A 13,663-nucleotide genomic window follows, 5' to 3' on the forward strand; every position below is an offset into this window, starting at 1 on the left:
ATAATAATTTAAAATAATTATTTAATAATCTCAGGATACCGTGTTACATTATCCACATAGTACCGATGTGTTGCTCCCAAACGAGTAACTAAAAATTTTACAAGTGAAACAATGGTGACTCATTTTAATTAACTAAAAGACAAAGATATTTACTAAAAACCTATTTAGCAACATGATAACTATAATTTTCTTTTTATATTTGTAAAAATTTTAAGATCTCTACATAAAAATTTATTTGCTATTATCTATTTTTCTAAAAACTTACAAGCTATAAACAATTTACAAAATTTAACTTCAAAGTTAGTTTCACTTATTTATAAAAAATAAAAAAATAGTTCTTCCTACCTTTCTCTTATCACTTCCAGCCACCACCCAACACTTATCACCACCGCCAGTCACCACATCCAACCACCCCCACTTCCAGTCACTATCATTGTTTGGTCACCACCCACCGACAACAACAATCTCTTGCCAAAAATCGCATTTGGCAGTCAATGACTCTCTCTAACCGTGGATAACTACTTTTTGGCCATCACCTCTGCCCCACCCTCTACTGCCTCCATAGCATTGGCACAGCCAAATCAACCAACACACCTCACTCCTCCCTCATCCGTAGACCAAAAATTCACACCAAGAATCAATTACTTACAAAAGAATCATACTGAGACACAATCTCGATGTTTCACACATTCCCTTCTTTATTTTGTTACATTATCGAATAGAATTTGACAAAACCCTCCTAATGGGAATTAACAGCCAAGCAAACATTGAAGGATTCTAAATAAAGGGTACATCTGGTTTATTTCATTTTGTTCCCAGAAACTACCTCTCAAACCTCAACATCACATGAAAACAAAACTCTATAGAATAGAACCTCTATAAATGCCAAATGGAGATGCTACTAGGTTGTTAAGCTCTCTCTCTCTCTTCTTTTCATATTGCAGAAAAGTACTCCTTGCTGAGCTTGGGATCTGGCTTCATGGACTTCTCACCGGGTTTCCATCCAGCTGGGCATACTTCATCCGGGTTCTCCTGCACGTATTGCAATGCCTGCACCACGAACACATCGCAAGAAACAAAGCACCGCAAACCATTTAAAAGATTATTTTTGAATATTTAATCAGTTTGGTGAGATGTGTGTGTGGGGCAATGTGACCCACTGCACTTGGTAGTTACCCGTGGGCAAGACATTAAAATAGGTAAAAGCCTAAAAACTAAACCCGGCTCGTCAATTGACTATATTACCTGAAGTGTTCTCATTGTCTCATCAACACTTCGCCCAATTGCAAGATTGTTAATGGTGGAGTGCTGAATAATTCCTTCTTTGTCAATAATGAAAAGTCCCCTCAATGCAATTCCCTGAAAATACAATGGCACCATTGTATATAATGACAGAACATAATACAAAATTTAAGGCTTTAATAACATCATTTAATTTTTAACTATTTAACCATTATTCATAAATAAAAATGGGGTCACCAGAAAAATGATCAGCTCAACAGACAATTGGAGCTCAATTTCTAGACGGCAAAAACAGAAGGGGGCAATAAAAAAAGGTAATCCTTTCCAAAACGAAAGACATGAGCAAAGTATAGCTTGGTAACACCAAAAACTGACCTTGATGACTAAGAAAATTGGTTGATATTGCAAAAGGACTATTTATGCAGACAACTGTAATGGATCTTCACCCACGCAGCATAATTCTTCCAACTAAACATTAAGTTTGCTAACCTATTTATGTTCTAGGATGAAGTGATGGCAAAGTTGTCAAAGAAAAATCAAGCAATTGCAAATAATTAGATTGAGCATACCTGGTCCGGAATCAGCACGCCATAGGATTTTGAAATTGATTTGGTCACATCAGAAATCAATGGATACTTTAGATCACCAAGCCCCCCAGATTTTCTGTCTGTTTGGACCCATGCAAGGTGGGAGAACTTCACAAAGAACATAAAATCATCACGATTCACAAAGCAAATTAAACTACATAGTAAGTGGAACCATAGATAATCATGTCATCCAAAAACCCATATCAAAAGCCACAAAATTTGAGGAATTAAAATATATATTTGTGTGGTGAATTGGTGATCAGCCACAGCCAGTTATTGAAGTAACACAAATTGTCAGGGAAATGCAGCCCTACTGCACACGTCCGGATCCTCTATAGTTTTCCCAGAGTTCTGAAAAACGATATTTTCAAAAAAAAAAAAAAAAAAAAAAAGCTCTCTCTTTCTCTTTCTGCTACACCTACAGTCGGCTCTCTCTTTCTTCTATACCTACTGTCAGCACCCTCCCCACACCGGAACCCCATCCCCGCCCTCCTCCAGCCTCCGTCACTGCTGCCGTCAAGTTTCGTAAACTGGCATAAGGATTGGATTTTGCAGGTTTGGAGGTGCCCCTCCCATTGGACACGAATGGCTCAAAGTATGGATGCCATTTGGTGTAAATTCATTGGATCTACTCTTGGCAGGTTTCGCAAGGGTTTCTTCCACACGTACTCTTCTTTGTTCTTTGTTCTTCTTTGGTACTAGGTTTGGAATTTATAGAGAGAGAAAGAAGAGAGATGAGAGAGAAAAGAGATTTTGTTTTATGGGGGTGGGTGAAGAAGATCAACTGTAGAGGGTGAGGATGTGGATGTGGGGTGGAGAGCGTTTCCAGTGATGGAAGAGGGTGTGGTTGGGGTGCCGCCAGTAAGAGGGTGGGGAGGGAGGAGGAAGAAGAGAGAGAAGAGAGTTCTCTGCAAAGTTTTTTTTTTTTTTTTTTTTTTTTTTGCTTTGTTCAAAATAATGTCGTTTTGATAACTATAAGGAAACTCTAGAGGGATAAACTGTAGAGGATCCATACGCCTACTGCACGTGCGTGGAGGTTTAGCACTTAGCAGTATCCCAACTCTTACTGAACCAAAATGTTGCACTCTTCTACTTTAAAAAGAACCATTGGGTAATCCAGTGTTGTGAAAAGCGCGCCTAGGCACGAGGCGAGGCGCATTGCCTGCAACTGAACAGGTACCAGGCGAGGCACTTTTAGTTAGGCGCGCGCCTTAGCAGCGACTAGAACCAGGCGAGAGAGGCGCAAGGCTCTCGCCTAGGCGCGATTGATTGTTTAAGAGGTAGATCTGATCTAACGACTCAAATGAACCTTTCGAATGGCTCGTAATCACAGAGGATTACAACTCATGTACCATATGAGCCAAATACGACTCAGATGAACCCTAATCGAAGTCGTCTCTTCCTCTTTCGCCTCGCAATCGACTTCGACTGGGCTGCTGGAGCTAGACTTCGACTGCAACACTGGACTTCGACTTCAGCTTCGCAGGTCTGTTCGACTTCGACTCTCTCTCCCCTTCTCCTTCTTCTTCGTCTTCGACTTTCAGTTCTGTTTCAACTTTTAGTTCTGCTTTTTTTTTTTTTTTTTTTTGGGCTTCAACTTCTTCAGTGCTCTGTTTTGCCTTCGACTCTTCCTCTCTCTCCTTCTTCAGTGCTCTTTTTTGCTTCTTTTTTTTTTTTCTTTCTTTTTCTTTTTTTTTTCAATTATTTGAGTTGAGTCTCTGAAAAAAAATGTAAGAGAAGAATTTACAAAAAAAAATTACAAAAATTAGAGAAAAAAAAAATTATTTGTAATATGCTATTGAAAAAAAAAAATTATTTGTAATATGTAAGAGAAGAATTTATCTCTTAAGGAAAAAAAATTACAAATAATTAATTATTCACAAATAATTAATTATTTGTAATATGCTATTGATATTTTTTTTCCTTTATCTGTTACGGATTAAATTTGTTTTCCATTTATTCTTTTAATATAATTATTTTTCCATTTATTAAATTTGTTGTGTAGAAAATGACATCAGAAAGTAATAGAAAAGATCCGGCGTGGCAATATGCCCATTTGGTAGAGGAGAATAATTTAAACAAGTTCGAGTGTAATTTTTGTGGTAAAGTATCAAATGGAGGTGTTTATCGGGTGAAACAACACCTCGCGGGAGGTTATAGGAATGTCACTGCTTACCGAAAGTGTCCTTCTCATGTAAGAGAAGAGATTTGAGAGTTCATGTAAAAAAAAAAGACACAAAAAGAAGAAATGAATATGTTGCCTAATTTCGATGACATGGACATAAAAGATGAAGATGTCGTTGAGATCAATGTCAATCAACACCATAAGTTGACAAGTAGTAGCCAAGGTTCATCCAAATCAAAATCAAAATCAAAAATGCCAAAGAGAAAAGGGCCTATGGATGTTTACTTCACACCCAATCCTGAATCAGTGGTGAAAAATCGAAAAGACCAAGCAAAAGGAAAACAAACCAAAATTGATGCAAATGACCCTTAGAAAAAAGAAATGAGAGCTCGGGCAGTGCAAAGATTTGCAAGGTGGATGTATGATGCTGGTATCCTTTTTAATGCAGTAAATTATAAGAGTTTTGGACCAATGATTGAAGCCATTGGCCAATATGGTCCTGGTATGAAGCCACCGACTTACCATGAAGTGCGGGTTACCCAACTCAAAAAAGAAGTGAAACATACTGAAGATTTGATGAAGAATCATAAAAAGGATTGTGCAAAATACGGGTGTTCCATAATGGCTGATGGTTGGACTGATAAGAGAGGAAGGACATTGATTAACTTTTTAGTTAATTGTCCAAGAGGAACCATGTTTGCTGAGTCGGTTGATGCTTCTAGCTATTCAAAGGATGGGCAAAAGCTATTTGAATTACTAGATAAGTTTGTGGAGGAAGTTGTGGTGCACGTTATCACTGATAGTGCTGCAGCTAATGTGTTGGCGGGTAAGAATATTTCTTCATTCCTTACATCAAAATTGTTTACTCATAGTTTGTTTTGTATTTAAAATTTAAAAACTTGAAAATAATAATTCGTTATTGTTACATTATAGGGAGGTTTTTGGAAGCTAAGTATGAACACTTGTATTGGACACCATGTGCTGCTTATTGTTTGGACTTGATATTAGAAGATATTTTCAAGATACCTAGACTGAAAAAGACATTTGAAAGGGGTATTGCAGTACATGGCTACATTTACAATCGGCCTACGCTGCTAAACATGATGAGGCTCTATACAAATTTGAAGAATTTGATCAAGCCTGCAAAAACTAGATTTGCAACCGCCTTTTTGACTTTGTCTAGGATGCATCAACAAAAAAACAATTTGAGAAAGATAGTCAGCTCCGAAGACTGGACCTCAAGCAAATGGGCAAAGGAGCCACAAGGAAAAAGAATGGCACAAACTTTGTTGATACCTTCATTTTGGAATACTGTTGTGTTTGCCTTTAAGGTCTCGGGTCCTCTTGTCGAAGTGCTTAGATTGGTTGATACCGAGAAGAAGCCTCCCATGGAATACATTTATAAGGCAATGGATAGGGCAAAAGAATGCATTGCAAGTTCATTTAATCATAAAGAAGAGAAGTCTAATGAAATCTTCGAAATCATCGACAAAAGATGGGATGTCCAATTGCATCGGCCTTTACATTCAGCTGCGCATTTTCTTAACCCAGAATTCTTTTACCCAAAAGCGTTAGAGATGCAAAAAGATCATGAAGTGATGAATGGGTTTTATGAATGCATGCAAAGGTTGGTCCCGGATGTCACTGTTCAAGATTTGATCACTAATGAGATGAGTATTTATATGAAGGCTGAGAGTCTTTTTGGCAAGTCTGTTGCGATTAGGCAAAGAAATACAAGAGCACCAAGTAATATATTATAGACTCGTATAATTTATTTTTAGTAATGCTTTTAGTAAAACTCAATACTTGATAACAGTTATTTCTAACTAGTGGATTATCGCAGCTGATTGATGGGCATCATATGGTTCTTATACTCCAAACTTGCAAACTTTTGCCATAAAAGTCCTTAGCCTAACATGTAGTTCATTGGGTTGTGAACGAAATTGGAGCGTATTCGAACATGTGAGTATTTAACATTCTAACTAATTTTTTGTTCAATTCAAATATTTTTTATTCTCATTATATAGAATTTAATATCTTTTTAATACTTGCAGCTTCATAGCAAGAAAAGAAATAGATTGGAACAACGTCTCAATGATTTAGTGTATGTCAAATACAATAGAGCATTGAGATTTAGGTATGACATGCGCAACACTCTTAATCCCATATCTTTACAAAATATTGATGAAAGCAGTGTTTTAAAAAGCCCTAGGCGCATCGAGGCGCCAAGGTCACCTGGAGCCTAAGCCCCAAGGCGCGAGGCGCGCGCCTCACCAAAGCGAGGCGCAAGTTATAGAAGTTAAGCAAAATATTAATAAAGCACAATTTTCTACACAAACAAATATTTAATATGTATATTATTAATTTTTTTAATAAGAAGAAAAAAAATAATTAATTTTTTAATATATATATTATTTTATTTATTTATTATATTTTTTAAATAATGTGTTTTAATTAATTTTTTTATTTTATTTTATATACATGTGTTTATTTTTAAATAATTAATGTATTTTATTTTACATATTATCTATAAGTATATTATATATTATATAATAGGTATTGTATAATATTATATATATAAATCAATTATATTTTATATATTATAAGTATATTGTATATTATATATTATATAATAGATATTATATAATATTATATATATATATATATGAATAGAAGATAAAGGGAGAGACAGAAGAAAGAGAGAGATAGATCGTCAGCGCGAGAGAGAACACGAGAGAGAGATCGCAATCGCGAACGAGACAGGAGAGAGAGAAAGAGATCGCGATCACGAGAGGGAAGGCGACAGAGAGAGAGTGAGACAGAAGCGAAAAGAAGACAACGAAAGGAAGAAGAGGAGAAGAATCGAACCAGAGGAGAAGAGAAGAATCGAACCAGAAGAAAGAAAGAAAAAAAAAAAAAAAAACAGGGTATAACAGAACCAAAAGAGAGAAGAGAAGAAGAGGAGAAGAGAAGAATAGTCGAAGCAGAAGAGGAGAACCAGAGAAGAGAACCTGTGTTTTTGCTCTATTGACCCACGTTTGTATCATTTTATGATGTAAATGAGATGTAATCCCATGTGGGTATCCACACAGTAAACAAATGGGGGTTGTTGGAGTGAAAAACAAATGGGGGTTGCTTGAGGCGCAAGGCTGCGCTTCATCTCGCCTTGGGCTTAGGCGCGCGCCTAAGCGCGCTTTTTAAAACACTGGATGAAAGCAATGAGTGGTTGCTTGGGAGGATGGATCAGATGAAGATAATGAGCCTGTGTTTGATGATGATGATGATGGCTTGACGTGGGCTACTATTGCTAGAGCTTCTGGAGTAAAAGAAAGTAGCTATGCAAGTAGAGCAACAAGTTCACGCTCAAAGGCACAACCGAGGATATCTAAATCATCAACATTGACTCCACTTCAATTAATAGATGAAGAGGAAGCGGGCTCAGATGACACAGAGGAGGAAGATGTTGAGGGATATAAATCAACTGATGGAGAAGAAGATATTGCCATTGATGTTGAGGATGATGATTGACTGACACCAACCTAACATACCCTTTCTTTTGATATTGATGTTTTTAAGTGTTAAGACGTATATTAGTATTTGTTGAATATTTATGTTTTGAATGTTTAGTGTTTATATTTTTATTTTTATTTTATTGAGTGTGGATTATTTGATCTTTGAAAATTGGAATGTTATGTAATATGCACTTTCATGGCTTTGAGAATTATTCTATATTTTGTCTTGAATCTTGATTACTTTTTATTTTTTAAAAAAATGTCTTAGTACTATGAATGATTAGTCTATGTTAATTTTTCTATTTTTTACGAAGACTGTGCGCCTTACTTCAATAAAACTCGCGCCTCGCCTTGCGCCTAGGCCGAGAGACCTTCAGCGCCTTAGGGCGCCTTGAGCTTTTAAAAACACTGGGGTAATAAATTATCCAAGAAACTCAGCACTCTGGAGCTCTACTCTCTCCTCTAAAAAGGTGAAAGCCAAAGGACCCTTCAATACAAAACCAGACACCCTCTTCCTGACCCCTCCCTTAGCAACCATGACCAAAGGCCCATCAAATTAACCCATCCTCCTCATATCCTAACAAAGCTATGTCAGCAAAGAATTGAAAAAGAAAATAATATGAGGCACATAATAAATAATCAGCTAATGAGAAAGAGAAGACAGAAAAATAAGGGTGGAGCAAACCAAAACAAAGAGCAAATGTGGTGATTGATGGTTAATTGATGAAAGTGGAGATGATTGTGGCAAAGATTTGTATGGCAACAAATATCAGGACTGCAAGATGATGTTGAAGATCACAATGAGTGGTAACAGCATGCATACAGGTCAATGAAATGAAGATGATGGAGATAACTAACTGCAATGAAGGAGGTGTGTTGTTGATTTTAATGTAAAGATGCTGCCAACAGCCGTGCCTAAAAGTAGAATACCAAGGCAACAAAAACCAAGAGACTGGATAGGAAAAGGTAGAAGATGAGCAGGATTTTTCTACCCCTACTTAATTACCCATTCGTAAAAAAAGGCCCCCATAAAATATATTGAATTCCAAAAAAGAAAGGTAGAGTTTGCCTAATTAAATTGGCAACATTGTGTAGCTAAAAGTGAGGTATAAGCAACCCAAGGTCAAATTGCTAAAAGAAAGAGGGATTAAGGCAAAGGAGGAAAAAAATAGAATAATGTCCATGATACCCAAACATAGAAATTCACTCTCATAGTTAATTCTATTTCTTTCTTTCTTTTTTCATTTCAAATTTATGGAGGGTACTTATTTATCCCAAAAAAAAAAAATTATGGAGGGTACTTCTTTTTACATAACTATTAGCTTTTATTACTGATTACTGAATCAAAACCACGACTAGGAGTGTCCTGAAGCAATAATTGACAGCATAATAAATTAAAATTTCTATTACCATCACTATCGTAAACAATACTAGAAGGCCATGAATGGGATCACAGCACATGTCGAGACTTGAGAAAGGAACATGAAAATGAGAGACAACAAGAAAGAGAGAGTGGCAAAGTGGGAATAATTATAATAACCCTTAACTGGTAAGTATAGATGATGGACATATAACAAATAAATGTGAGAGACCAAATAGGTCTTCTGATTGTTGTCAGAAGCAATTATGAACTAATATTGTTAAAATGTCAAAATAGAACATCAATTATATAGCTGAAACAGACAGGATAACAATATCAGAAACTTTTTCAGGGTATCATGAAGAGAAAGCTCAGTCAAAAAACAAAAACAAACTCAGCAGCAAAGTTGACAGGTTTAATACAGCAGCTGAATGGGAAGAATAGCATTCATCACAATTTTGTATAGCCAATATAACTAGTGATGACTAAGCATCACTAGTTGACCCTTTTTCTTCAATAAGCACACAAGCATAGAAGGTTTTTAAGTGCAGGTGAATAATTGAACATAGAGATATGATATGTCCAACAATCGATGTTACCATCTGAGTCATATAATTAAGTAAACTGAAAGACATTCAATGTACATGAATGCATCAACAAATGAGCAAACAAATAAAAAAACAAAAATCTTACCACACTGTCTATGGAAACACCCAATATTTCTGTGTTTATCTTCTCAAATTCTGCATGGCGATCGCTGAATGCAGTGATCTCTACACATCAAGAATGAATAGAAAAATATAAATAGGTCATATTCAGCATGAATAATAGACTTCGGTTTACATTTCTTACATGAAAATAATAATAATTAAAGAAAAAATGGATTTACATTCACTCAAAGCCAAACTCACCAGTAGGACAAACAAATGTAAAATCCAGAGGGTAGAAAAAGAGAATAACATATTTCTTCCCAATATACTCTGAGAGTTTAACCTGCAAGAACAAACCCTTAATTAGGAATATAAATTAAAATGTAAATGCAAAGTATGCATTGCTGATTGATATCCTGGTGCAAGCACACCAAAATTTTCTATATGTAGAGGATTTTTTTTTATTTTTTTATCTGAGTTATAAGCTCCCCAAAAGAACATATATGACACACAACAACTAGGCCTTATTAGGCCATGATTACAGTTGAATTTTAAAATCAAAATGCCCTGTCCAGAATTTTCCCTTATTTTGTTATTCAGAATTTTTTTCATAGGAAAAATGACTAATCAGATGAATGAGTGGTTTATCATTACTGACACAATAACACTTGATAGCCTTTAGCTAGCATGGGTAGGGAATTAGAGATCTTGTCCATGAAGCATGGGCACTTTGAAAAACATGAAATACTCATACCAGTACTTTTAATGATACTTCTATATGCGTACTAGGTACACAAAACATATATCCAAATTTCTTTCATTAAATTTTGTTTGTATCCCATAGGTACCTATATACTCAAGTAGTACATCAACCAAAATAACATTTTCTTTCATATAGAAGTGAAAGTAGTTTCATTGGGCTTTTTCTATGGTTAACAAGATTTTAAAATTAATCTTTGTCTAGTAGGTTCACTAACATATGACATTTAACTTTGCTTTATACCTTACTTTCAGCATTAAAATACAAGTTGTAGGTTAGAACCTTAACCAGCAAAACAATTTAACTAATTTTTGCATTACATTAAATTAAGAATAAATCAGCTTGTTTGGTTTTGGTTTTCAGAAAACACTTTTCAAAAAATTCTACTTTTTAATTTTCTGTATTTTTTTGTTTACAATGAATTATTTAATATTTTAAGTAATTTTTTTAATTTTTAGACACACCTAACATAAATACACTTAAACAGTATAATATTTGTAAAAAAAAAAAAAAAAGCTTTAAAAAATTCACTAAATACCAAAAATACAACAAAAAATACGAAAATTCAGTACATTTTTCATATTTTTGAGTATTTATTAATTTTTTAAATATTTTTTCACAAATATTTTACTATTTAGATACATCTAAGTAAGGTGCATCAAAAAAGGGGGAAAAAAATTGCTTAAAATTTAAAAAATATTCACTAAAAACAAAAAAATACGAAAAACGAAAAACAAAAAACAAAAAACAAAAACTCAATTTCCAGAAAACTGAAACCAAAATATTTTTACAAACATACACCGCCGTACCCGTGCCTTACATTTTTTTAGATTTTACCATATCGACATACCCATATTGTACCAACGCCTGTATACGTGCTTCATAGAATCTTGTTGATTGTACTCTTATGCTTAACAACATTGATTGAGAACCATAGGTCAATCCTAATCATTTGATTCTGAATTTCGAGTACACTACACCTGGATTCAAAACTAGACATCAATTTCGCTCAAAAGGATCCCCAACTATCAAATCCTCACTCAGAGTGCTCCCAATTTTGAAACTAGATACAATTATATGCAAGAAGTACATAATTGCATAACTCAAGACAAACAATGCTTCATAATTTGTTTTTTTGTTCACAACACTGTTCTTTTCATGTACTACCTTGATGAACTCCTGATCAAAAACAGCCTCTGCCTCAAAGTCTGGTGCTGTATTTCCAACAAGTGGAAGCTCACCCTGTTGCAAAGACATACAGGAAGATAATAACAACGTATTCCTGGAAGCCAATTCAAAAAAGAAACACATGACCCTGGCAAAAATGATTTTAGTCTTTTAGATGACGTTAAAGAATAACTTAACAATTGTAGATCGTCTACCCATTTTAATTATCCTGAAGATACAATCTTGTAGTTCGTCTACCTGTTTTAATTATGAATAGCTTTATATTGACTTAATAGCTTACAACCCAAACAGAAAAACCATTACTTTTTTAGAAATAGCTAATGTATTGAAGAGGAAGAAAAAGTAAAAGAAATGAAAATGTGAAAGAGGCAAAACGCTCTGCATGTTAAATTCTTTCGACTAATTCCATTTGAAAAATAGTAACGTGAAAACCAAATTGCAAAAACAGTAATAGATTTCCACATTGAAATAAAGGGCTATTATGGAAAGAAAAAATAATCTACTGTTTCATTCCAATTTCGACATTATGAAAATCAGTGAAACAACAACCATAAAAAAATCCAATATCACAAAAAGGGAAAATTATTCAATAATCTCAAAACACCACGTGACCATACTCCAAACCAATCACCAATTACTAAACCCCATGTTGTTTCCCATCTCCAACATTAATCGTGGGCCCCTACCCCTCTCTACCAATTAAAACCTTATGGAGTACTGTGTGTCCATACTCCGGGAATCCTGAATAATTACCCCACAAGGAGTAACAGAAACTTGAAGACCCAGTTTTAATTCCTTGAAAATAATTAACTTCACCATATTAAAGGGCTATTATGGAAAGAATAAAACACTGTACTGTTTCATTCCGATTTCAACGTTATGAGAATCAGTTAAACAACAACCACAAAAACCCAATATTACAAAGAATAACAGAAACTCGAAGACCCAATTTCAATTCCTTGAAAATCATTAACTTCACTATATTGAAAGGAAAAAAAAAAAGAACAACTTAGCTGCAATTAAGTTTAATTTGAGCTAAAAATATGTGTTTTTGATAAACACTAAAAACCCTTAACTTTATGACAATTAGCTTGATTAAACACGAATTTCCAGAGTCAATGTCAATAATGTATCCAGAATGAAACCGAGACATGTATACGGACAGAAAATTTATAGATATATGAAAAACTACCAAAAGTAAACACTAGCCAGAAATAAAAATGAGATTTTGTAAATAAATAAACAGAGAGCACTTACAGCTCTGACAAGGAAACTCCGGCGGGAGTGAGATCTGGGGGAGGAGATGAAAGAAGGAGGGAGTGGGAGTTGAGAGTGGAAGGGTTTCCGAAGGCCATTGAAGGAGGTTGGGATGATGGATAGGGTTTGAGAGAAGGGTTTGGTGGAAAGGGAGGATTTGGGGGAAATGTAAGAAGAAGCCCTAGTACTAGGGTTTGGAGATGAGAGAAGAGCCGTTGAAGTAGCTGTGCAAGCCATTGCTAGACAAACCAAACTGTGTCTCTCAGTCTGAGGTGAAGAGTTGGGAATGGAAGGGTGAGTGGATAAGTAGAGCAGTAGAAAGAGGAGAGATAAGCTTTTGTTTGGGTGCGGGTTAAGAATGAGAGATTCCAAGAGGTCTATTAAAAATTTTATGCGTGTGGTATTTATATAGCGTGAATCTCGCATTCATATAGTAAAAATTTTGAAATTCCTGATACTACTTTAAGGCCAAGTTTGGCATGAGTTAAAAAAGATAAAAAGTCAAAAAGTCATTATCCTATTTAAGTCACATCATCTTATTTAAATCACATCACCTCTCTAACACATCACTTCAAACTCAACCCAAATCCAACCCATATTTTATAAAAAGTCAAAAAGTACGCTTATTTAGTCTTCCCAAACTAGGCCTAAGTATGGTGGCATGGCATCACTCCCTTGTAGCATCTCTCATTTTTTTTTCCTTTTTTAATTTTATATTTGATTAAAAAAATTAAAATTTTTATTGATAAATTCTATTTAGGAGTGTTCTAACTCAAGAAGTTTATGAAAGAAATTTATAATCCACTTAATCTTATGTATTTATACCTTCATTCCATAAATTTTTTTTATTGATTTATACTATTTTCTTAAACTCTTATACTCTTATATTTAATATTGATATGTATTAGCTACACACCACTATTTAATGTTGATATACATTACACACAAAAAATTAGCATGGTTCTTTATTGATTGTCATTAT

The 13,663-nt window shown here is 34.7% G+C and overlaps 1 protein-coding gene across 1 annotated transcript; it reads right to left on the reverse strand.

Annotated features, from left to right (window-relative positions):
• Nucleotides 1–662: 662 nt before the first annotated feature.
• On the reverse strand, nucleotides 663–13,082 carry LOC114277279 (2-Cys peroxiredoxin BAS1, chloroplastic). The gene is made up of 7 exons (XM_082899113.1): nucleotides 12,682–13,082; nucleotides 11,404–11,478; nucleotides 9,738–9,819; nucleotides 9,520–9,599; nucleotides 1,812–1,937; nucleotides 1,246–1,359; nucleotides 663–1,050 (listed from the first exon to the last, which is right to left on the reverse strand). The coding sequence occupies exons 1-7, from the start codon at nucleotides 12,916–12,918 to the stop codon at nucleotides 934–936; spliced, it is 831 nt and encodes a 276-aa protein (XP_082755239.1). The 5' UTR covers nucleotides 12,919–13,082; the 3' UTR covers nucleotides 663–933.
• Nucleotides 13,083–13,663: the final 581 nt, after the last annotated feature.

Source organism: Camellia sinensis, chromosome 12, assembly GCF_055761805.1.
Source record: "Camellia sinensis isolate YWXY chromosome 12, ASM5576180v1, whole genome shotgun sequence".
NCBI classification, from domain to species: domain Eukaryota; kingdom Viridiplantae; phylum Streptophyta; class Magnoliopsida; order Ericales; family Theaceae; genus Camellia; species Camellia sinensis.

Excerpts from the sequence above, each read along its gene's own strand:
- LOC114277279 (XM_082899113.1), bottom strand. The coding sequence starts at position 12,918 with ATGGCTTGCACAGCTACTTCAACGGCTCTTCTCTCATCTCCAAACCCT. Across the intron at positions 9,820-11,403 it reads TTGATCAGGAGTTCATCAAG|GTTAAACTCTCAGAGTATAT; the intron begins GTAGTACATGAA and ends TTGTTCTTGCAG. Across the intron at positions 1,360-1,811 it reads GCGTGCTGATTCCGGACCAG|GGAATTGCATTGAGGGGACT; the intron begins GTATGCTCAATC and ends TTGTATTTTCAG.